At 34.4% G+C, this 26,392-nt stretch overlaps 1 protein-coding gene across 1 annotated transcript in view; it reads left to right on the plus strand.

Moving 5' to 3' along the window:
- LOC138697624 (aldo-keto reductase family 1 member B1-like) overlaps nt 1–19,200 on the plus strand; it is a 22,894-nt gene extending 3,694 nt beyond the window's left edge. Inside the window, exons 2-7 of the mRNA XM_069823033.1 lie at nt 4,097–4,267; nt 6,035–6,151; nt 9,992–10,186; nt 16,021–16,224; nt 16,747–16,895; nt 19,058–19,200. Of these exons, the coding sequence (XP_069679134.1) occupies nt 4,097–4,267; nt 6,035–6,151; nt 9,992–10,186; nt 16,021–16,224; nt 16,747–16,895; nt 19,058–19,100 (879 nt within the window). The 3' untranslated portion in view covers nt 19,101–19,200. The remainder of the gene's footprint in view (nt 1–4,096; nt 4,268–6,034; nt 6,152–9,991; nt 10,187–16,020; nt 16,225–16,746; nt 16,896–19,057) is intronic.
- Nucleotides 19,201–26,392: the final 7,192 nt, after the last annotated feature.

Below are 26,392 nucleotides of genomic sequence, written 5' to 3' on the forward strand. Positions count from 1 at the left end.
TCGCACAAAACAATTTTTGTTAAAAGTGTGGCTTTGGATTATTTCATTCTCACCCCTTCAGTTGATTTTAACTATTTTATCTACGTGTTTGCAATAGTGTTTAATTTAATGTGCATTCAATTTTATTCATGTTATGATTGAATGAAAAAGCACTGTTGCAGTTATTGACTAATTACATTATATTAATACTAATTATTAAATGAATCTGTTGAGTAACCAATTGCTGTATCTTTTGCAAAATCTTGAATGTTTAAGTTGTCAATATTTCTGTACTATATACTATAATACGTTAAAAGAATTTGCAATAGATTTGGGATCCTCTACTTTATAATCACTGGTTTTAATGAAAAAATATTTTCTTTCTTAGGATATCTACAAGTTTAACTTTAATAATATTCCGAATAGCTTTAATTGCATTATTTGAATTTTGTACTTTTCTATTCAAATGTATTCTACTTCCCTCTTTCATAATTTTTGATAAATTACACTGTACTTCTTGTAGTATTTAAGAACATGAGGATCATTACATTGCAACTCATTACATATACATTCTTCATTTTAATACATGAGATTTTTAAGTCCCTGCGTTATCTACATTTTTTTACTTTTCAATTTTTTCACAACATTGAGTGGAGAACATCCACTGAAGTGATTCTGAGATTAAGTGAAAAATACAATACATTTACTCTTAATATCAGTAGTACCAGTATCAAATACGTTTTTTCAAGATCCATTTTGTAGACATAAATGTAAATAATCACTAGATACAGCATTTACGACCCTTTTTTAGTTTTTAAATTAATATTTTGAAATTGTTCAGTGACAATGGAAACATTTAAGATTTGTTTATCATGTTCAGACAAGAAATTGGGCATAAATTATTCCATATTTTTCGACAAATTAGACAGTCGAGGAACTATGAAGAAATTAATTACACCTCAATAAAAAACCGTTTTACCTGGGATCGAACACGAGACGTTTCGGTTATACAGTGGAACCGACACGCTACTATATCAGCTACCGAGACAAGACAGAGATAGCAGCAGTCCGGAATGTAGATCCCATAGCAGGTATTTACCATTCGGTACAGAGAAGCAATGTTATTTTGTGACTCCAGCTATGTTGTGAAATCGTGGCCTTAAATGGCTATCTTCTTCGTGATCCTTATTCTGGTCCTTGTCCTTATTGTGGTCCTTGTAAAAATTCTTGTTATATTTGTCATGATACTTATAGTTACGTCGATATCGAGTGAACCGCGCTGTAGAACTTTAACTTCCGACGACCAAGAGTCGTCTCATTCCTTTTAAGGGTAACTGTACATTTTAGCACAAATAACCTTTCAACATGTTCATTTTACTTTCACCTCAATGCATTGACACTACGACACATTTGACTGTCACTATAAAGCATTTAAATTTCACTTCAAAAACTCTTTACTGTTCAAAAACTGTCCACTGCCACTATAACACTTCACTAACACAACGCACTTCGCTGTCGCTATAATTTCCACTGACACTACAAACTACAACTTCACTGACACAACACACTTCCCTGTCGCTATAATTCCTATAACAAGTCAATATTTGCACACTAATTATCCTGTAGAAAATCTTACTTATAATCTATTTAAATTTTAATTTGCTCTCCTAACACGCTCTTACAAGCTGTTTTATTAAGCTAATTTACATTTCAAAACCAAAGTCAATCTAACCTCCTGAGTCCTGATACATTTGTTGTTTTATTTTTAAAGTTCAATATAATTCTATACTTCAAGAAAAATTCACCGAGTGAGGGAAAATGCTGAAAAAATTCTGCAGGTTACAGTTGGGGCACAAATGCAGTTTGTTGTTTAGTCAACTGTCTGAAGACAGATCTGAACCTCATAAGTAACACCAATAAGGCATCACTCATGAAGCAACTAGGAGATAATGGAGTAGGGTGGCCAGTTCCTTTCCCCCTCCAATGCATACATTGCCGATTGCCTACATATTCCACTGATCAGACTTCAGATGCATACAAACAATTGAGGGGCTTAGAACAAAACGCAGGTAAGTGACATTATTAAAAAAAAATTAGGTAAATCCGTGTTGTGATAGCCCAAAAGGATGTTTCTTTGGGATAAAATCAGGTAAGTGATCACACTGTGCAGTGCTGCTATATGGGCATCATTTCACCAAACTAGTGTATAATATTCCATTGCATGTAGAACTTTAACTGTAATTTCCTCAAAACTAGGTTTCCGTCACTTACCTGCTTTTTGTTCTAAGCCCCTCAATTATTCTTTTTCTGACACATACCGTCAAGTGAGATGTACTGCCTGATAATAGACATACATATCACCCAGAACCTCAATCAGATGTGAAATGCAGGTTTATTATATTATATTATATTATATTATACTTCGGTTCTCTGCACATACATCGTATAGGCTATCATAATCATGAATTTAAAGGTCATGTTGAATATCAGATAAGTTTTGTGAAATTATATCAATAAATCAGTATTTTTTCAGTCAATCACTTATCATTTATCAATGACAGAAAACTCAACCACTCAGTCTGCCATGTAACGCCAGGATGACAAGGCCACAACGTCTGGAAACTCTCAATGTACATCATTTGTGAGTATTAATCTTAAAGCCTTTTAAGGCCTTAATGATTTAACTTTTTCAAAATTTATGACCTTTTGATTAATTAATTTTTTCAGACAAAACGCCTCTCACCACGGCGAATAGACTGAGAATTCTGCACTTTTCACTTCACATAGTCTTTCAACGTCACACTGAACAATTTTAGTCAACAATTTTAATGAATATTTTAAAATGATTTTAATTCTATATTCTAAGCACACTGCATGTGCCTTAACATATTGTATCACAATTAAGATTAATGGAAGATTCTCTACTTTGTATGTTATTTTAAAACCATGTACCTATGTCACTTCACTACTTCATGTAAAGCACACATGATCAGATCAGTTACAAGTGTTTTAAATGTATTTAAATATTCACCTAGTTTTCAAATATTGTTTGTCAAAATATCACCTGAAGATGACTTCCATGTAAGTCGAAAATATTCGTGATTTTTTAACAATTGTACTTTTGATGTAACAGAATCTTTTTCTGTCATTGATAAGTGATTGACTGAAAAAAATAAAATACTGATTTATTGATATAATATCATGGTCATGTATGAAGTATAGTATAATATACTATACTGTCAGAACTCAGGAGGCTAAGTAAATACATGTCACGCTAATATTAATGTAATGTATCTCTTTTAACATATTTACAATTTACATACGACTTCGTTGTTTGTAGTTCAATTTAAAAAACAATTATCTATGTCCGATCTTTGTTGCCTACATTTAATTTTAAAATCATAATCGTTCCTACCGTAGTATGTTGGCTTTTCTAACAGACCAGTTATGTCTACACATGCTTTTTGATCTATATGTGCTCTACGCATTAATGTTATCCTAGATTGTGCACGTTTATTTTCCAATGATTCCCATCTAAGTCTATTTATTACATATCATTCCCATGTTATATTTTACCTTCAAGAAGTTTTGCAGCCCTATACTGAATTCCTTGTACGGAATTAATCTGATATGAAGAATTCAGAGCCATAGAGGGCCAAGAGCCATTTATTAAATCAGAGAAAGCAAGGGTTAAAGTTAAGTGAATACCATAGTTCAATGAAGACAGACATAACATTTAGTTTTAATGTTTATATTACTTGCTGTATGTTTCATTAATTATGATAACCACTTAATTTTAACCCTTGTTTTCTCCGTTTTTAATATATGGCGCTTGGCCCACTATAACTCTGAACCCTTCATATATTCTATAGGGATACCAACGTGTCGTTCTGTATTCCACTAACAGTCGTTAACGTTATTATCCTATTTCCCTTGAATAGGGATTATATCTTTCAATACTGTTTCCACAATACAGTGAAGTGGTTTCGATGCCTTCCCCGTAACATTATCAATTCACGTTTAAATAACGGTTTCATTTATCAACTTACTGTAACACTTTCAAATTACTTTTAATGACAATTCATTACCTTTATTTAATATCTGTTCATTTTCGCAGGCAACAAAAGAAGGTGAAGCAGAACAACTAGTCAAGGATGCAATTGATATCGGTTACCGCCATATTGATACCGCTATGTTGTACAAAAACGAGAAAGAAGTGGGAGCTGGTATAAGGGCGAAGATAGCTGAAGGAGTCGTCAAACGAGAAGACATATTCCTCACAAGCAAGGTACAGTACGACATGCCAGTCAGAGACTGACATCAACAAAGCAGAAAACAACAGTCATCACTGTCGCCGTCAACATCCCCTCTCCTTTCTCTTCCCTCGCTTCTTCATTTCTCTTTCTGTCTTATTCCTCTTCCTTTCTTATTCCCTATGTTTTTCCTCCTGCCCTCTTTTTCCTTCACCTTTTCATCCTCTTCTTTCTCTTTTCTACTTTCCATTTTAAAATATTTCACTTGCTTGTCTCCTTTGAACTCAGAAATTATTATTTCGTCGGTCATCTGACGAATATCCTTTTTATGGAATAGGATGCACATGGTACAAAGAAATATAAAGGAAGCTGAAACGTTTTTAAACACATCGCGTCTCTTGTTTTCTTCATCCGGAGTAAACGATAATCCGTGAGAATACAACACTAAAATTTCCATAAAGTAGGACATAACAATCCTTCCAAAACTCTTTGCCGATATATCAGATTAAATTTCCATGTGCTTGTGCCTATAGATAACACAAAATATTACATAAAATTATAGCCAATATTGAACATTTACATACATGGGAGATAAGCTACAGTGTATAAAAGTAGGAAATATTTAAATGAAACAAAAGAGATATTGCTGAAATTAATACTAGAAATCAAAAACTTCAACTGCAAAATGTATAATGAATATATTACACCTAAATTTAGCGTTGTTTCCATTAAGATCCTTATCTTGTATTGGGGATATACACACATTTAAAATCATTTACTTTGCATACATGTGTTCTATAATTATATATGAATTAATATTCTGGGGTAACTCTTCGGAAGCTAAACATTTATAAAATACGTAGTTTATTGCTAAAAACTTCCATTATTGAAGGGTTGCTACAAGGACAATGTATTATAAACAATTAATTTCAGTGAATGTATAATGTTTGTTTACAAACTAAAATATGGAATTAACCATTTTTAAATTATACATATCATAACCTTTAATCTTAAATAAAACACATTAAATTAATTTTTCAAAATTGAAACGGACTCCTTAATAGCGATATTGGCCAATCGAAGGAGGAGTGTTTTATATAATTGCACTGATGTCTAAATATTGGCAAAATATTTTGGAATGGTTCCCGAGCTCCAACCATCAACCTCATTACTGTGAAATTGTTTAGATTGTATTTTAGTTTGCAATAATCGATTGTGGGGTCATATAGATATTTTCCCAAAATTGACCTCTTCTGGCTGGCCACTTAAGACTGAAATCGGTTCGGATTTAGAGTTTGGTTTAAACGCAATTAAATCTAGCCTATGCGCCAACATATGACCAGAAACCTCCTCATAGACGGTGTAGGTGCGATTCCTCAAAGTCTGAGCCATCGTGCCCCGAACGCGATGGTGCCTACTATTGCGATGCACCTAACCATACGGACAGGAACCCAAGACGTGTGCAAGAGTTTCGTGCTCTCTGCGGCAACGACAACTGAGGACACGTCTTGAGACCTGCTCGGTAGGAAACTCACCAGAGACACATCCAATTATTAATTATGCGTATTAAAAATCCTTCTGTGTAATTTATCCTCATTTTGTCTCACTAAAATTGTCCGGGATCGAATTCCGACCCTCTTTGAAAGAAGTATTCAGTAGGATATGGTTTGGTCTAAGACTTGATGGAATTTTCATGTTTCATATAATATCAACACGGATGTGAATTGTATTACAGATTTTTATAATGGTTCTTATCTCGCATGTAATTGCTGGTTGAATAAAATTATTTATTTACATTTCAGCTATGGTGTACTTATCACAAGCCTGAGCAAGTGGTGCCTGCGTGCAAGAAGTCCCTGTCAGACCTAGGACTAGACTACCTGGACTTGTATCTCATTCATGCGCCTCTCGCTTATAAGGTAAACTTTAACCGCATCCTGCACTTCGATCTTGCTTTTGAGCACAGCAGAACAGACAGTGGATTACATCAAAACAATCATCATACTGTATAATAACACTGTAGAAGGCATATTGCAGCTGTGGTTTATATAGGTAATAGTTTTCAGTGTTTAATTAATAGTTCATAGTATTTTGTTGTTTAATTCGTAAATAACTCTTGTATACATGTAACTCTCACTTAATCAAATTGTTGGATTCTTTGTAAGTTCATGCATATGTATATACACTTTTTGCTGGTTGAGTGGAAGAGAAGGCCTTACGGCCTTAACTCTGCCAGCTAAAATAAATCATTATTATTATTATTATTATTATTATTATTATTATTATTATTATAAACTTTATATAATAATTATTTCGTAACAACATTAAGCCTACTGCCATACTGGGAGATTGCTACCGTTGTTTGCATACACCGAGCCAATTTTATGTTGTGCACACTGTTGCCAAGTTACGGATTTTATAGCTATGCTGAATTCAAGATAAGAAAAATATTCAGGTAAACAAACCTTTGATGCGAAATATATTACGCCGCTGTGATACGTGACGTGATTTGTCATCCAATTGCAGCGCGCAAAACTCTCCACGTGCGTTCGGTACAGTCTGTTAATATGGAAATTAGGGTCCGTTACTTTGAAGACAGGCATTCAATTCTACAAAGTAACACTTTTTTTATAACGCCTTGTTGCTGATTAGTCCGATTTTTCCACACAAGAACGAAGTGGTGGTAAACATTTGGTAACTGTATGAAAATTGTATTAGGCAGTTGTCTTAATGCTATTGCCTGTGCAGTCCACCACGCTACAGCACACACTCCTATCTCTACAGTGGCAAGTGTTTCTGTTCATTGTTTAAGTTCAATACATAATATTAATAATGTTTATATCGTATACGGAGAGGCAACTCTCTAGCTTTACGAAAGAGCGAGATAAATCTCGGCAGCGTTACTTGAAAAATGGTATAGGTTATATTAGGTTGTGACTCAGGTTCTATTTGCATGAAATATAGCCTAAAGGAAGCCCGCCTACTTTCGACAGTGAATATTAATTTTGTGACAATTTGTGATTACTCATATCTGTATTCTGAACGTATCACGAATCTCGGTTCATGATTTTATCATATTTCACTTCTGTCTAAATTATCATAAATGATCAACATTTCGATAACGAATTGCGAACTAATTTCTAGCGCGTACGTCCACACTAGCCTAGGAGAACACACATAGTTTCGTACGTTGGTGTGGGAGGTAGTGAAACTCAATATTTTTCTTATCTGGAATTCAGTATAGATTAGATTTTTTGGATAACGATTTGCTCCTTATTTTAGCTGTAAGTGATTAACTACAAATCTGAATATTTTTAACTTAAAAGACAGAATAAATTCAGGAAACTGTAAACTTTATACAGATAAGCATATTAATCAATTTTCATACAGTATTATAGTTATTTTTAACTATTAACTTTTATGCTGATCGGCAATAAAGAATTAAAATGTGAAAATACCGATTCATCCTTCTCATTCGGTCCTTCTGGACCTTGTCATGTTGCTCTCACTCATAACCTTGACCATGTAACTTTTCTGAGAACGGAATCAGAAGGCATCGACTCATGACTAGACTTCGGGGGTGCTATTCATAGACATTTCGCTAGCCCGCGCTACGAGCGTGCTAAACAGGATTCATATCATATCGCTAACACTGGTTTATGAATACGAAACGTTAGTTCGCTGATCATCCACCGAAAGCCCGCGCTAAGAATGTCTATGAATAGGGCCCCGGATGTTTAAGCATTAAAACTGTGTATTTTAGAAGCCGAAATAGGCAGTTGTAAAGACAAAATAGGCATTTATGGTAACAAAATGGGTACTAAAGAATCAAAATAAGCATTTAATAAACCTCTGATCAGTTACTTTCATGACCAAAAATATATAAAACACTGAACTTCTTATATTAACACGACAATGAGATAATTAATCGATTGTAGCGATATTTTACTACTTAATTAACTTATTATTCCCAGAACATGAATTTTACCAGCACTCGAAAAGTATTGGGAATAAATTTGAATAAGGAAAAAAAAAAAAAGTTTCCTTCCCAGGCAGGATTCGAACCACGAAAATCTTAGTTACCAGTCTATCGTGCTCTGGAGTGAACAAGGATCTGAAATCAGTTACAAGGGTCGGTCCGGTTTTTTTTTGCCACTACTGTACACATTTGAACTTCGAAATATTTCAAAGTTTCAAATCTTGACGCTGACAGATTTGGAGAAGAACAGAATGGCTTCCGACAAGGAAGGTCTTGTTGTGACAATTATTTCACATTGAAAATAGCTTATTAGTTGAAAAACGTAGAGAATTTAATATTGAAACACATATAGCCTAGGTTTTATTGATTTCGTTAAAGCTTTTGATAAAGTTGACAGGCAACAACTCCTCGAGATATTGGTTAATGCAATATATCAATATATATATATATATATATATATATATATATATATATATATAACCAACCAAATTGCTATACAAATCGACGATAGACTCTCCACCTGGACTCCCATAAATCGAGGTGTCAAACAGGGCTGCGGTCTTTCTCCACTCCTATTTATTACACACATGAACCATGCTGGAATCCCATTATGCCGATATTCCCATCTCAATACATTATTATTTGCAGACGGCCAGATTATTATTGCAAGAGCCAAGAATAGAATCCGAACTCCAATGTTACATAACTTAAAAAATACTGCTTCCAAATTTGATATGACAATCTCAACACAGAAAACGAAAGTAATGGCAATTTAGGCACAGAACCAATTCAGAATAAAATTTGTGTAAATAATGTTTTACTAGAAAGTGTTAATTCATTCAATTACCTTGCCTACAATCTTTCAGTTGCTAACGAAGAATATATGAAGATTAAAATTTCCAAATTTACCAAGATTGTAGGTATAATCAATCCGGTTTTAAAGCCTTCTCAAGTCCAGCGACAAACTAGACTCAGGATATATAAAACTCTTGCTCGATCAGTTCTCACATACGGAAGCGAAGCCTGGACCACCAAAAAGGCTGACGAAAGGAGACTTACAATAGCCGAAATGCGATTTATGAGAACTATTGGTTATTCCCTACTTGACCACACACACACACACACACAAGTTTAAAAACTTTCTATTGGACTTCGTAGAAATATAAGAGGATACGGGGCTTGAAGAGTTTATAACCTACCACTTAATTAAACCTAAAAGGCTTAAAAGGAAGTCTATGTTTTGAAGGATTGAGGAGGGAGTTTATGATGATGATGATGATGATGATGATGATGATGATGATGATGATGATGACGACGACGATGATGATGATGATGATGATGATAATAATAATAATAATAATAATAATAATAATAATAATAATAATAATACTGGCTTTATTTAACCTTGCAGAGTTAAGGCCAACCAGGATTAAAACTTGCTTACATAATTTAACATACACCTGGATCGGATTTAAGTAATTACATACTGATAGATTTAGGATGGCAGATGGGAATGGATTTCATGGCCAACAGTATTTTTACTCTTATTTTATCTGTTTCTAATGTTGATGGAAATTTTATGTGAATGCTGATAGAAAGCGGAAAACGGTGATTCTTTTCGATATGTTCCGATGATTTGAGAGAGATCAAATACTACAGCTTAATGTTGTATAAATAATTATTATCTTCAGCTTCATTATTATTAGGCCTATTATTATTATTATTATTATTATTATTATTATTATTATTATTATTATGTAACTTTTGTTCACTTCCACAGGAAGGAGACGAATTGTGGCCTAAAGACGCTAATGGAAAAATTATATTAAGCGACGTGGACTACGTTGAGACATGGAAAGCCATGGAACAGTGTGTGAAGTTGGGTCTCGCAAAAAGCATCGGAATTTCAAACTTCAATTCGCAACAGATAAAACGTATTTTGGAAGTGGCTACCATCACACCTGCAGTTAATCAGGTAAAATATAATGTTCTTTTTTTAACTGGTTATTTAACGACGCTGTAAAAACTACTAGATTATTTAGCCTCGATGGAATTGGTGATAATGAAATGGTATTTGGCGAAATGAGGCAGAGGATTCGCCATAGATTACCTGACATTCGCCTTTCGGTTGGGAAAACCTCGGCGAAAACAACCGAGTAATAAGTCCAATCGGGAATCGAATCCGCGCCCGAGCTCAACTCCGGATCGGCAGGCAAGCGCCTTAGCTGACTGAGCTACGCCGGTGGCTTATATTGTCTTTCAATGTCTGTAGTATTAAAGAAGAACGAAAATGTACATGACATTGAATCCCCATATTATAATGTACAGTATATATTACTCTAATAGATTTTTAATAAAATTTTAATATTTATCTTACAATCATAAAGCATTATAAAGTTTACAAATCTAATAAGTGTGTACTGACGATATTTTTTATGTATATTAGGGCCTCTATGTCTCAATTTCTTTAATTTCACTCATAGTACAACTGATGCCTAAAAATTATATCTCACTTTCTAGCCGTTTAAAAATGTAGTAGTGAGTTACAAGGAAGTTTATTAATTGCGCACAAGATAGATTTTTACCTGATGTGAACGCATCAATTGCGCGCTGCGGTCATGTTTGGATATACATCAGTTGCGCGCGGCGGTCGCTTTTCGGTATACATTAGTTGCGTGCTGAAGCATTTCCCTTCCCAAATAAAGACTTAGAATTCTCTGAGTATCGACAGGTATGGTTAAAATGCAAATTATCCTGCCCGTACTAGTAGCTTGATACTCGTTTAGATGTTTGAAACTGTCAAGAAATTTAAAATGTTTATAAGTTATATGCAGCGTGAAGATTGTCGCTGATGGTAAGATGTTTTTCTTTTTTTTTGTTATAATAAAATCGAATTTTCTTGAGGAAATGTAGTCTACTAATATTTCCGTTTTTGTATTGACAGAGGCGCTCTTCACTGTGTTGTTTGTGTCTTCTAGTCTATAATTATGCAGTACTGACCCTAAACATTATCCTTGTCGACTCTATCATTATTACTTACTTACAAATGGCTTTTAAGGAACCCGCAAGTTCATTGCCGCCCTCACATAAGCCCGCCAATGGTCCCTATTCTGTGCAAGATTAATCTAGTCTCTATCATCATATCCCATCTCCCCCAAATCAATTTTAATATTATCCTCCCATCTACGTCTCGGCCTCCCCAAAGGTCTTTTTCCCTCTGGCCTTCCAACTAACACCCTATATGCATTTCTGGATTCGCCCATACGTGCTACATGCCCTGCCCATCTCAAACGTCTGGATTTAATGTTCCTAATTATGTCAGGTGAAGAATACAATGCGTGCATTTCTGCGTTGTGTAACTTCCTCCATTCTCCTGCAAGTTCATCCCTCTTAGCCCAAAATATTTTCCTAAGAACCTTATTCTGAAATATCCTTAACCTCTGTTCCTCTCTCAAAGTGAGAGTACAAATTTCACAACCATACAGAACAACCGGTAATATAACTGTTTTATAAATTCTAACTTTCAGTTTTTTGGCAGCAGACTAGATGACAATAGCTTCTCAACCGAATAATAACAGGCATTTCGCTTTCAAGTTAAATTGTCCATTTCAAAATGACCAGAGGAAAAGTGGCTACAAACAAAAATGTCCAGAGCAAAACGTCCAAGGGAAAAAGTCCAGTAAAAATGTCCTCATACAAAAATGTCCACAACAAAATGTACAGTATAAAAAAGTCCGTATTAAAAATGCCCATAAAAAGTCCATAACTGAAAAAAAAATCCATAATAATCTTTTTACAGGAGCATAACCAGGAGAAAGATTACAATGTATTAATATTTTATTGTGATTGCTAAGCGACGTGCCAAATTTTAAATCAAGAGTGAAAGAATGGCTGAAATTATACGTTCACAAGAAAGGAAAAACATACTAGGACACAACGGCTTTTCGGATCACTTTCATTCAAGAAGCAAAAAGGGTAATAAATTATATTGGACTTGTGTGGAAAGAAGCACCTGTGATGCGAGATGTGTGACCAATGGTGATATGGATAACATACATGTAGATAAACCGAGTGGACATTTAGGCCTATATAAGTAGACATTTAATTTTATTGACATTTATATAAGTGGACATTGTATTTGTGGACATTTAATTTTTATGGACATTTATGTAAGTGGACATTTTGCTAGTGGACATTTCTGTTTGCGGACGTATTGAAATGGACATTTTAACCTCCAACCCGCATTTCCCATATTTATTCTGCGTTTAATTTCCTCCCGAGTATCATTTATATTTTTACTGTTGCTCCAAGATATTTGAATTTTTCCACCTCTTCGAAGGATAAATCTCCAGTTTTTATATTTCAATTTCGTAGAATATTCTGGTCACGAGACATAATCATATACTTCGTCTTTTCGGGGTTTACTTCCAAACCTATCTCTTTACTTGCTTCAAGTAAAATTTCCGTGTTTTCCGTAGTCGTTTGTGGATTTCCTCCTAACACATTCACGTCATCCGCATAGACAAGAAGCTGATTTAACCCGTTCATTTCCGACTCTCTTCTTTCATTCACTTCAATATATACACTGGTTTTTCTTTGACAGCGTTAACAATATCGTAAATATAGTCTATGGATATGCTGCTGATGGAATCTGTGTATAGTTCCGAAACGTTGGAAATGTCAAGTTCTAGGATACTGTGGATTACCAAAAGCCTAATTTCAAACATACTGGCGCAATTTTCTAATTTCTGTGTTTCCCTTATACGCGGAAGAAAGACCGAAAATCGTAATTTTCCGCCACCGTCTACGTCAGTGAACACACTACAATTGATCGAACTACACAGAAAGTGTGTTCACTGTTCACTGTTAGAACGAGTGACAATTTTGTTAAACGGATTAAGTGTTGCCAACTCTTGTCACACACGTGTGGGAGGGTCCGTGCGCAACTGATGTGTTTACAACTAGAGGACCTGCGCGCAACTGACGTACTTACTTTCTAGGAGTTCGCGAGTAGTTGATGAATTTTTAATCCCCTTGTGCGCAACTGATTTACACATTACAATACCTTAATGATGAGAATATATTGTTATTTACTGGGAAAACAGTAAACAAAATATGTTCGTACTTGAATAAATCTTCATCAACTCCACAAAATCAATTTGAGAATCCCTTCAATATCAATGAACTGGGTAAAATTCATAACATAATTTCACAGGAATACAGTCGAGATTTCATTGTAATTATTTAATGAGTAAATACTGCACCTTTTCTATTGTTATTGATGATTTAGGAATTTACAACTTTTCGAAAATTGTCTCCATCTCTGTCTTCAAGTGAAGTATGGGAGTTGAGAAAGTCAAGAAAGCACGGGGTTATAATGGCAAAGAAGATCATATGGGGTTCTAAGATAGAACTATGTAGATAAAGAGATAAAGTTTTGCAATTATTATATTAAACGAATTGTCTCAATAAACTGTCATTAAGAACAATAATGCAAATTATTTCAGGAGATTCTAATTTCAAGATATTAGTGAGATATGTGTTGTTCCTCTTGAATAGACGTCGTTGAAAGATCGTTTTCGAAATAAAAGTTATTTTTTTAATATACCAAAAAGAAAATATTTGTAACGCATAATAAATGTGAAAAGGAGAATAACAAAGTGTAGGGTTTATTAGTTCTTTTACTGTACAGAAAAATCTGTGTAAGTTGATTACAACGTGACCACCTTTCGTTCCGGTCAAACCTAGTCAACATATAGAAGTGGTCGTGTTAAAAATTTTCCCAATGGTCTGTGTATTTTCATTATACAAGTCTACCTACTGAATAGAACTTAGAAAGATATAAAAGTAATAAATACTAATTTTAATTTTTTAACAGTCATTATTACTATTGTTATTATATTGAAAATGCAATATGCCTAAATTAATATTCAAAATTTGCTTCATTTTTTAAAATGTGTGAAATTACAGTATAGTACTTTGAAAAAAAAATAATACGAGTTTGTTTCATGGTTATCCAGGTAGACTGAAGGCGAAGATAACACCACTTGAATATCCTTGTTACGAGTCAAGTTTTCCTTACTTGTGTGTGCAAAAGTTTCCTGTCATCTTGCTGCTAACACTTTGAGATGCACTGTTCCATTCTACGATATTTCTTGCGTTACAAACTTTTCAAAAGAGTGAAATCTGTAGGAGTGTATCCTTAAGTGTACTGTAGACTAGTATTCTCTCAAATTGTTCGAATTCAAATCACTTTTCTTAATCTTTCCATTAATGAAGTCCACTCAGATATAATATAGTGAGCTGCTTAGAAGTTCTTGACCTCCTTTCCGAAAGTAATTTCAGCGCCTCCCCCCCCTTCATCTTCTAGGCTCCTCACTATCTTAAGAAGATCGCCGTTCATGAAACTTACGTCTTCTCTTGATTAAAGTTTCAACAGGAGGCTTTCTATTGCCTTCATCGCATGAGAACCAGTCGCTTCATCTCTTTCAAAGTTTACTATTGCTTCTGGAAATAATACAAGCTGCCTTCGTAAGAAAATAACAGGCAAAATTATTTTGCTTATAAGAAAAATACTTTGATAGACGCACTGGAGAATAGCGGGAATTTAAACAGTAAGTATTCAGCTCCTTTCATCAAATACGGAACATTAACATCCGGTTGAACTTTGTTGGTACACCAGGGGGAAAAAAAACGGGGGAAATGTCTCGGTAAAACGGTGCGTCTGGGATCCCCACATTTTATTTTACAGGATTGTATTTATTGGCATTGCAATTTTTAATTAACTGGTCCACACATTTCAGGACTTCACTCTATGTTGAACAGAATCCTCTATTTCTTCTTTTTCTATTGCAGGGATTTCACTGTCGTCGTCACTGCGTTCTTCTTTCCACTCATTTGCACTTAGAATTTCTTCTAGCTCTTATTCCGGGGTTGAGAACACTTATTCATGAAATAAAAGTTCGTCGTCTGAAAAACCTCACAATTTAAGCATTCACGTTCTTTTACAGAAGTATAGGTGGATAATCACTTAAACTATCTTGCAGGTAGTGGTTATTGCTACTTCTAAGCACAAGGGCCTGGGTGAAAGTTTTAAAGATGGTTGAAAGTTTACTTTATTACATTTATGAGAAATTTGTGTACAGTACTACGCAACATTTTCAACAAATACTACTACAATAGCCAAGTTACACAGTGATAAGTGCATAAAAGTTAAAACATTATGGTTACGATTCAAGCTTGATAGGTAGTCAACTTAGAGTAAATTCCATAATATATAAATTTGATTGTTCCTTAAAAATGTGGTCAATTAAGGCAGGTGGGTATGTTAAAACTGTTCATGTTACAGAGATAGTCAACTTCACACAGGTTTTACTGCCTTAGTAACTCTTCTAAGAGGGGTTAAGTTGTTGCACCACAAACCGGAAGGTAGCGGGTTTGAATCCAAATGAAGTCACAGACTTTCTCCATAATTTATCTAATCCTTCTAGCAGTTCTATGGCCTTGAGGTTCACATAGCCTCTAATAGATATCAGTACCAGGAGTACTTCTCTGGAGGTACATAAAGGTGGAAAGCACGTAATACGCCCACATCTCTTCTGCTATTAATGTCGAATGTCAAAAAAGGTGGAATTCTTATCCTCTCACTCCTCTCTCCTCTAAGAAGTAATGGCTGTCGTACTAATGAAGTATTTAATTTTATGAAATAACGAAGCCAGTGGAAATCTCTGCATTAATATGAATGCAATGAAGTAGTCCAGGCACGAGAGTAAAGATTAAAATCCAAATAATACTGTATGTATGTTACAGGTGGAGTGTCATCCTTATTTGAACCAGTCAAAACTGATAGCTTTCTGCAAGGAAAGAAACATAGTTATCACAGCGTACAGTCCTCTGGGAAGCCCCAACAGCATTGCTAAAGATGACGCTCCTGCACCTCTGAAAGATCCTAAACTGCAGGAAATTGCAAACAAATACAAAAAGAGTGTGGCTCAAGTCATCCTGCGATACCTGGTGAGTTGAAGATTAGAGGAGTGTGTTGGACAATAACCCGCTAAGAGTCTTCACGCTTGTCAGAAAACAAGATATAGGCCTACATAGTCATATAACAATTTTAGATTTTTAAATAATTTTGAAAATAAAAAGTGTGTCTTTTGTTCAGAATTCATATACGGTAACCATAGATCTGAGTAAAATTAATACAAAGTATAATACGACCTTAAGATAAGAAAAGTTCTATTCACATTAAGAAAACAGCTTCACTATTATACTGTCATTGGAGACATTAATATTTTTTAAGTCTTGAATGCAGTATATGATATCACGAAAATTTGACTGTAAGTTTTAATGCACTAAATAATTGCGAAATGTATTTGTTATACACTGGGGATTGAATTTTAATTTTACTCATGTGGCTTAATATTATGACATTGTTACTGAGAAAATTATTATAAATTACATAGCTATCATAATTTATTAACTGCGTTATGTAATTTATTACTAAAGTCTATTTGTTCTTTACACTTTTCTTTGTAGATTCAACACGATACAGTGCCAATTCCAAAGTCGTCCAATAAGAAACGTCTTCAAGAAAATTTTGATATTTTCGATTTCGAATTGAGTTCTGCTGATGTTGCTGCAATCGATGGTTTGGAGAGGAATTTCAGAGTGTGCCCATACTCTGAGTAAGTAACAATATTTGAAGAAGCTCAAAAAATTCACACACTGCAACAATAATATTTAACATAATTTATATTTCTTTAGAGATACTTGATGAAAAATAAATAAACGTTTAGTTAAGCTACACACAATAAAACTATACGATACACATTTTATTCACTAGCATTTGATGTGCCATACTGAAGTAAGCTTTACTTCTTTCTCACCAAAGACCGGTATTTGACCCTACTTGTCTGTTAAGTCACAATTCATCGTCATGCTGAACGTCCAATAATTCTTTGGCTAGAAGGAACATATTTGAACTTTATCTTTGGTATTCGCATGTTGTCCATTGGAAAATTATGTTCTTTCCAGGATTTCCTATACTGATATGTACAATCTATTGCGGGTTCTACTAAGTACCTTAAATATAGAGTTCCTGAGAGTTTAATTAAATATATACCGGAAGTAATGTCATTAATTTCATGGGTTATTCTTTGGGATAATTCAAATAAAAAAGTTAAATATAATTTTGCTCGTTTTTTGTTTCCTTTTCGATATACAATTATTTTGTGCGAGATCGTGCGTATTTGCTTGGTTTCCGCACAAAACCAATCCGCGGAAAGTCTAAAATTTCACATTCAGTATTCCCAACCTAACACACATAACAATTTCCCTCTTCTTACCGCTTAAGTGACATATTGATTGTACTGCTTTAGGCTTTTAACATATTATTTTTAGAGACGTTCACTAAAGTAATAATTATAAATTGGAAACTTACCACTGCAATTTCACCTAAATTGGACTGTTAATTATTGTTTTTAAATATTTTCAAAAATTAAGTAAACTCTACAACTCCACTAAAGTTACTGCATTCGTGATGCAAGTAACATTAAGGATGCCGTGAAAAAATCAACAAACTTGCCGATGTTATTACTGCAATATGTTATATAAATAATATTGTTAAAATATTAAAATGAAAAATAAATCATTACATAACCTTACTGTTTGTTTTAAGTTCACATTTATAGACTGGGGGAAAAAAAGACAGACGTATATCACGGCCTGCTGGAGTATAGTAAACACAGAAAACATTTTAAAGCAACAATGTTGAAGATAGATACTTTTGTTTTGCAAATTTGCCGTCATTGAACAGAAACCAAGATGGAGATTTCATTGCAACTAATTAGAAATTCCTCTTTCAGGTATGTAATAAACGATCTTCGCACAAAATAATGTACGATACACGAGCGGTATGTTTTCTTTCAATTCTCGGAAAATGAAAAAGCTCAACTACGTTTCGCTTTTTCAAACTTTTCCTCGAACATGAAAACTTCAACATACCGCTCTTGTAACGCATATTACTATTATACGAAACATTTCATAGCATGTTTTGTGAAAGCCATTGATTATTTTCCCAATATGATCAGTCAATCTACGAGAGTAGTATATTACGATAACAAATGACTGAAAGAATTTTTGTTCTTTAAATGTGCAGAAATTTGATCTGAAAAAATGTAACATTGTAAAAATCCTTTACATAACATAAAGCTAAGACATTTACGTCTAATATTTTGCACGCTATCTCGCACTTTATATATGTACATCTTCAAAATGTATGTATGATGACGCAATGAATATCTTAACCATTGCACAACACAATACAACGCACTAATGTACTGCCCCGAATAATAGGCGATTCTCAACTCATCTGGCTACAGTTTGAGACAGCTGGCAACTACGTCGTAACTTTACGGAGAGGAATGTAGGGGAGTGACAAAGTGTGGTAGCACCGTGAGTTCACGGAAGGACATGTCGTTACTTCCCAGGGAGTTGCACCTGTAAGAGGTCGATTTGCGAACCGATGGATTTAAAAGACTGACTGTAGTAGAGCCAACAATAGGAATTTCCTTAAGTTTAGATATCATGTAATGTATGTGTGTCCAATGTCTATACGTCTGGGAAAAAAGTCATTCAACCTTTTTGCCCTTCAATACACTTTCATCAAGATTAGTACTATATTCTTTCTCTACAGTTGCACACCTTTTGAGATTTTCTATATTAATTTCACATTGAAGTTGCATACGATACAAGAAGAAGTATTGCATATTATTACTCGGTGTAATAACTATATTAATACTGTTTTTAAGATGAATGCATTTTAATATCTCTTTTTCACCTCTTCCAGGGGAATTGGAAATAAAAACTACCCATTCAGCATTGAATATTAACGCAAGAGGACAGAAGGATTCATTGTATGACCACAACGGTTCATGTCATAAAATACAGCATGTATAGTTTTTGTAAATAAAAGTCAACAGCAATTCCTAACTTCATTTGTTTATTTCAATACCTGTATATGAGGAGAGAGAGAGGAAGGTGAATATGTAAACTGAAAGGTATGCGTGATTCACCCTCCTTTGTTAAATGTTAATGGGGCTACATGAAGAATTAACGACACTTACTTACAAATGGCTTTTAAGGAACCCGTAGGTTCAGTGCCGCCCTTACATAAGCCCGTCATCGGGCCCTATTCTGTGCAAGATTAATCCAGTCTCTATCATCATATCCCACCTCCCTCAAATCCATTTTAATATTATCCTCCCATCTATGTCTAGGCTTGCCCAAAGGTCTTTTTCCCTCCGGCCTCCCAACTAACACTCAATAAGCATTTCTGGATTCGCCCATACGTGCTACATGCCCTCCCCATCTCAAACGTCTGGATTTAATGTTCCTAATTATGTCAGGTGAAGAATACAATGCATGCAGTTCTGCGTTGTGTAACTTTCTCCATTCTCCTGTAACTTCATCCCTTTTAGCCCCAAATATTTTCCTAAGAATCTTATTCTCAAACGCCTTTAATCTCTGTTCCTCTTTCAAAGTGAGAGTCCAAGTTTCACAACCATACAGAACAATCGGTAATATAACTGTTTTATAAATAGAATTAACGATAACTCAAAAATAATTGTTTACAAAGTTTTCAGAAAAAAATATAACTAATTCCTATACTTATTTAAATTTAAGTCTGTTGCTCACGGTGAAATTTTTCGTTAAATTTATTGTACAATAAATATGATGAAAGTTTTGATAAATATTGTACGAAATTGATTCCTTGCTCAAGGTCAAATTTTCCTCTCTAAAACATTATTTCTATCTATGCAGTGAATTTGACACTAGTCTGTTTGCTCTCCTAACTTTAAGTAATATTTTGTACTGTTTTCTCAATGGAAATCTGTGATTGTCATTAGTCTACTAAGAGACTCACAACTTCTTTTATCACCTAGAGTCAACTATGTTTAATGTTTATGTTTGAACTTAATCTCCAGACCAGATAGCGCTGCTTCTACAGATCCGCTTCGCTAACTGATTGGTTTCATTTAATATTTGACAAAATAGGACCTGCACTATTTGAGAGAAGTTGTGTTCCAAGTTTAACCAAACTCGGTTTTACTAAAATTTGACAGTGAGCAACAGAAATTTGATACAATTCAACTGAATTGAATTTCTTGAACAATAAACTGAAACGCAAAATTTGACAGTGAGCAATAGGCATTATATACATTGTGTCTTTGCCATCTAGATCGGGAAATTAGTCCTCCTCTTATCCGATAGTTTCTCTGCCGCTAGGAAAGGATGCACGCATTCGATAGTGACCGTGTTAGTTTGGATGTGACTGAGTGTTGGTCTTTCGTTGTCATTTGTGCGGCAATGGATGGAAACAGATACTTATTCATTAAGGGAAAGTATATACAGGGACATCATTTTATTTTTACTTCAATTTTTATTGTACCTGAGTTTTTGAATGTACTTCACTCCCACCCCTTCTACTAATGATGTTCCAACTGTCCTCCTCACAGAATGGATGAATTACTTTTCTTCCCTCCTATACCTAGTAAAGTGATTTGTTTGTATTTTACGAAAGTATCATCGAACTTCAGTCGTGGAAGGAGGTAGCAAACGGTGTTTCCGGTTCTCAACCGTTAATTCAAAGGTATAGCCAGGTTAATATTAGAAATGTTAGTAAAAATAAAATGATGTCGCTGTACATATTCAACATACATATTAAGAATCAGGGGAAAATTAAGATGTAAATTTCCAGATAGGCTTTCTAGATAAACACTAATAAAATAATTACAGAAAAAGAAGACAAAACGCCTTTTCCTTCCGGAGGATGAAACTGAAGCGTAGCCCTTACAAGTCTCTCAGATATTTAGGAGAGAAGACAGGAATTTGTAGGCCTAACTCATCTGCAGGAATGGCAACAAAATAATTGAAATTTAAACCTTAGAAACAGAATTATATTATTTCATTAATTGGAATCCCAGTATTACAATCGTAGACAACTTTTATAATCATTATCTCTGGGGAATGCTAAAACGTACAGTGTATAAAACGAAATCCCCATACTCTACTAAATGAAGTGAAATAAAATAGAAAGTGATGTGTGTCAATGGCAATTTCTTGAGAAGGTTTAAAATACAAGTATATGTGAAAGAAAAAATTTATTAACATCACATACAGCATCTACTTTGAGCAGGGTGAGTATCCTATGTTGTTGTGTTATATGTATATATCACCTAGATTTTAGTTCAGTTATCTCTCAAATCACACATCTTCCTTTAGCTATAGAGACTGGCTTTCTATCAGATAAACGGCCAACGAATTGCCCGATCTACAGTAGATGACCCAGAAGCACTGCATTATGAATTGTTTGTACTTATGGTTTACGTGTAAGTAAATAAGCATCATTATTCAATTTTCTAGCTGCTAGCGTATTCAGAACTATGGAAAATTAGATGAGATGTATGTTAAAGATACTCAGCTCTATTTTTTATTTAATAACACGCTATCAATTACTAGTTTATTTATCGTAGATGGAAATGTGATAGCAGGATGGCATTTGGTGATATGGCCCAGAGTTCACAAGCTTTAGTTCCATCGCGAGAATGAAGTTACGTGGTTATTATCATTTTTAGGCTAATCTCTCTCCATCCTTCAAAGTTTACTAACATTCTTTACCCTTTCTTTTCAAGTAAAGAAGCTATTCAGACATTGTAGTAGGCCTATAAGTTAATAATATACCAGCAGCGCAGAAAATATCACGCAAACTTTGTAATGAGCATCAGTAAAGAATATATTACCCATGATTGAGGTTCCAGCTGATGCGCATACATTTAATACCGCACTGAAATATCATAATTATACATTTTTTTTGAAAGATGAAACATGACATTTAAGCGGTCGTGCTTGAAACTGCAGCGCTAGTGCTATGTTGCTAATATGGGCGACCACGCGATCAGCTGATGAGAGCTACCAGCTGACGTTAGATTGTTCCCGTTAAAACATTAATTTACGAATGACGCGAATGTAGACCTATAAAAACGATACAAAAATCGATAGATAATGAAACACAAAACGTATTAATACCTGACATTGTGTGCACAACGAATGGCACCAAGAAAGCCATTCAGCACTCACCACGTAGGAACTTTGCAACTCAAGTCACTGTTACCACAGCAACTTCGAGCAGTAAAGCAAATAGAGAGAGGCGTTCGATACTACTTTACCGGATGAACGTCACACCAAAATAATAGCGTTGTCCGATCAGCTGACATAAGGGCAAAACATTACGCGGTGTACTTTACATAAAATGTATTATGAATATGATAGCCTATCCTAGAATGTATTAAGTTCAAAAAGTTTGGTAGATCCTAATTTAATAACATAGCCTACTGCTAGCTTGTTTTAAAGGACAAAATGAAATATCCCAAAGATTTGTTCACTTACTAGCCCGCCTGCAACGAAAAGATTAAGGAAAAAGAAAGAGTTACAGGCATGAGTCTTGTTTTGTTTCTGAGTTTGAATCATCGAAATATTAGATACAGCTTAAATAATTTACATGTATGGTGCATTCTCAAGCACCTGTTACGAGTGCTTAGAAGTTATTCTGTCGTAAATATTACCCAACATAAATCATAAAAGGTGTTCACATCACAGGTATGGTTTGAAATGCATTAAACAGAGATTATTATAAAGAAACACTAATATTACAATTAAAATTAAAATTCACTGTTTTAGAAAATAATAGTAGTAATAATTGTACTTACACGAAAAAAGCTATAAAATCCATTATAGTCTTAATGTTAAGCAGAATGCGCATAAAATACGACAGAAAAGAAAAGTTAAATATAAATATAGGCCCTAATGTGAAAGAATTACAGAAACTTGGTAAGGATGCCATATTACCTGTAAATAACAATTAGACTTACATGGAAAATAGCCTATTGGTTAGCATAGGTCTAAACCCCAACTATTATGTATTAAACACAATGTGCACAAGAGACAAAATAAAATAGAACCAAAAAGTTAAATATAAACGCAGGACCTACTGTAAACGAATTACAGACACTCGTTAAGAATATTATAGTAGGGGTACATGGGAAAAATGGTAAGCCTACGCCTAAACCAAATCGCACCTATTAGGTATTAAACGCAATAAGCACAAATTACAAAATATAACAGAACAAAGAAGTTAAATATAAATATAGGCCCTACTGTAAAAGAATTACAGGCACCGTTAAGGATATCATGGTATGCCTACATGGGAAAAGTTGGTATAGCCTACGCCTAATCCCCACTCCGACTTATTAGGATTAAACGCAATAAGCACAAAATACAAAATATAACAGAACCAAGAAGTTAAATATAAATATAGACCCTTCAGTAAAAGAATTACAGGCACCGTTAAGGATATCATGGTATGCCTACATGAGAAAAGTTGGTATAGCCTACGCCTAATACCCACTTCGACTTATTATAATTAAACGCAATATGCTGTAAAAGAATTACAGGCTCCGTTAAGGATATCATGGTATGCCTACATGGGAAAAGTTGGTATAGCCTACGCCTAATCCCCACAATAGGATTAAATGCAATATGCACAAAATACAAAATATAATAGAACCAAGAAGTTAAATAGACCCTACTGTAAAAGAATTACAGGCACTCGGTAAGGATGTCATAATACCTGTAAATAATAATTAGGCCTACATTGAAGAAAATGGTCAGCCTAAGCCTAAACCCCAACGACTACGTATTAAACGCAATGTGCAAAAGAGACGAAATATAACAGAACCAAAAAGTTAAATATAAATATAGGCCCTACTGTAAAATGATTACAGACACTCATTAAGGACACCATAGTACTCGTACATGGGAAAAATTGGGACTATGGCCTACGACTAAAACCCACCCCATCTAATAGGTATTAAACACAATGCGCACAAAATACAAAATATAACAGAACCAAAATGTTACATACAAATATAGGCCCTACTGTAAAATGATTACAGACACTCATTAAGGACACTATAGTAGTACTCGTACATGGGAAAAATTGGTACTATAGCCTACGACTAAAACCCACCCCCCCACGTAATAGGTATTAAACACAATGCGCACAAAATACAAAATACAACAGAACGACAAAGTTAAATATAAATATTTATTGTAGGCCCACTGTGGAAGATTAGACACTGGTTAAGGATATCATAGGGTAATACTGAGGTGGTCTAGGCCTCTTTGTTTAATTTTCAGTATTTGAAATAAATATCATGATATAAGTTTACTTACTATACGTCCCGTAAAAACCGGAACAGTCCCATTTTTGGCCTAGATATCCGGCATCCCAGTAATGTTTGTCGAAACGCGCAAAAGTCCCATATTTTAATCAAACTTATTTCATAATGTAAAAATCAATCATTTCTCTTATGTTTACTTCAACATTAATGTTGAAAGTTTTCTTTCGATTTGTATAAATGTTTGCAAATATTTCATTTCGAAATCAGCGAACATGAATGAACTATATATGAAAGCAGGCTACTGTTAAACAAAAAGATAAGTACAATGTACTGACAGGTAACGTAAATAAATTGGCATGAATAAACATTGTTTAAAGACAATAGTATTCTTTATTTTGTTAACTCCCTTGCTTCAATCTTACTTAATACATTTTTCCTTAACTTCTAACTTCAATTTCCTTACAAAAAAATAGTCGATAGTAAAAGTATCTCGTATTTTCATGAGGAATTTATGGCAGACTTAATACCTTTATGTTCGAAAATAGAAACAGGCCTCCCACGCTATGTGATATTCATTTGTTTCTCCGATTGCAGCACTAATGTCATGTCACATCTTTAGGAAAAACAGGTATAAGAGTTAAATTTTGTTGTAAGAGTGCTATGATTTTTTTCCTGAGCACTTACATCTCCGGGTGGGCCAAGATAAACCGAACTCAAGCCAAGTAATAAACATAAGAACTGCAAGGTTATTTTATTTATATTTTTATACAAGTAAATCAGAGACAGAAAGTCACATGCATTTCTCTGTTCAAGATCAAGGTCAATGTGCGTTATTATTATTGCGTGCTGCTATATCGAATAGGCCTATCTTTTCCCATATCGGGTTCGGATTATCTTGGCCCACCCAGTATTAGCACAGCCTAGTACAGGGACATCATTTCATTTTTACTAACATTTTTAATATTAACTTGGGCTATATCTTTGGATTAAAGTTCTAGAACCGGAAACACCGCTTGCTCCCCCTTTCAAGACTGGAGTTCGATGATACTGGCGTAAAATACAAATCATTTCACCAGGTATAGGAGGGAAGAAAAGTAGTTCATCCATTTATGTAAACTAGGAAATACCGCAATTTTTTACTGGGTTATTTTACGACGCTGTATCAACATCTAGGTTATTTAGCGTCTGAATGAAATGAAGGTGGTAATGCCAGTGAAATGAGTCCGGGGTCCAGCACCGAAAGTTACCCAGCATTTGCTCGTATTGGATTGAGGGAAAACCCCGGAAAAAACCTCAACCAGGTAACTTGCCCCGACCGGGATTCGAACCCGGGCCACCTAGTTTCGCGGCTAGACGCGCTGATCGTTACTCCACAGGTGTGGACATCGCAATTTTGAGTTTGATAATTTTCATTAGGTTTTTGTTTAATCAAAATACAGTACTGTGTTAACACTTAGTGTTTTTACTCACGAATTGAGCTATCCATTCGGACGTATTAATTATGCAGTGTATATTGTACTGTTACAGCACATTAGCGTACAATATAGAGAATTAAGTTAAATTGAAAAATAATCATAATATGGATATTTAAACACATTTTTGAAAATGGTGGCCGTTCATTTCGATACAGGTTTCAGTTCTTTTGTGCATATTATCGCACTATAGACTATTGTATCTAATTCCGATTACCAGTTTCGTCCTTCGTACGAGTAACTCATGTTGAAATAATTCTATACCTACTCTATAAAAGAGTAGCCCTACCTTACGTACTGTAAATTTAATCTTCACTTCTGCCCGATCCGAAAAGATGAAATTACTCAGAAATGCTATCTACTGTCCGTTCAAGTGGTTTTGTCGCAGGGTCGTAGAAAGGGAGGAAATCACGTGACAGTTAATTACTTAACGAGGCCCTTTTATTTAAGTTATTTTTAACAGTTGTATAA

This window comes from Periplaneta americana, chromosome 1 (assembly GCF_040183065.1).
Source record: "Periplaneta americana isolate PAMFEO1 chromosome 1, P.americana_PAMFEO1_priV1, whole genome shotgun sequence".
Lineage (NCBI taxonomy): Eukaryota > Metazoa > Arthropoda > Insecta > Blattodea > Blattidae > Periplaneta > Periplaneta americana.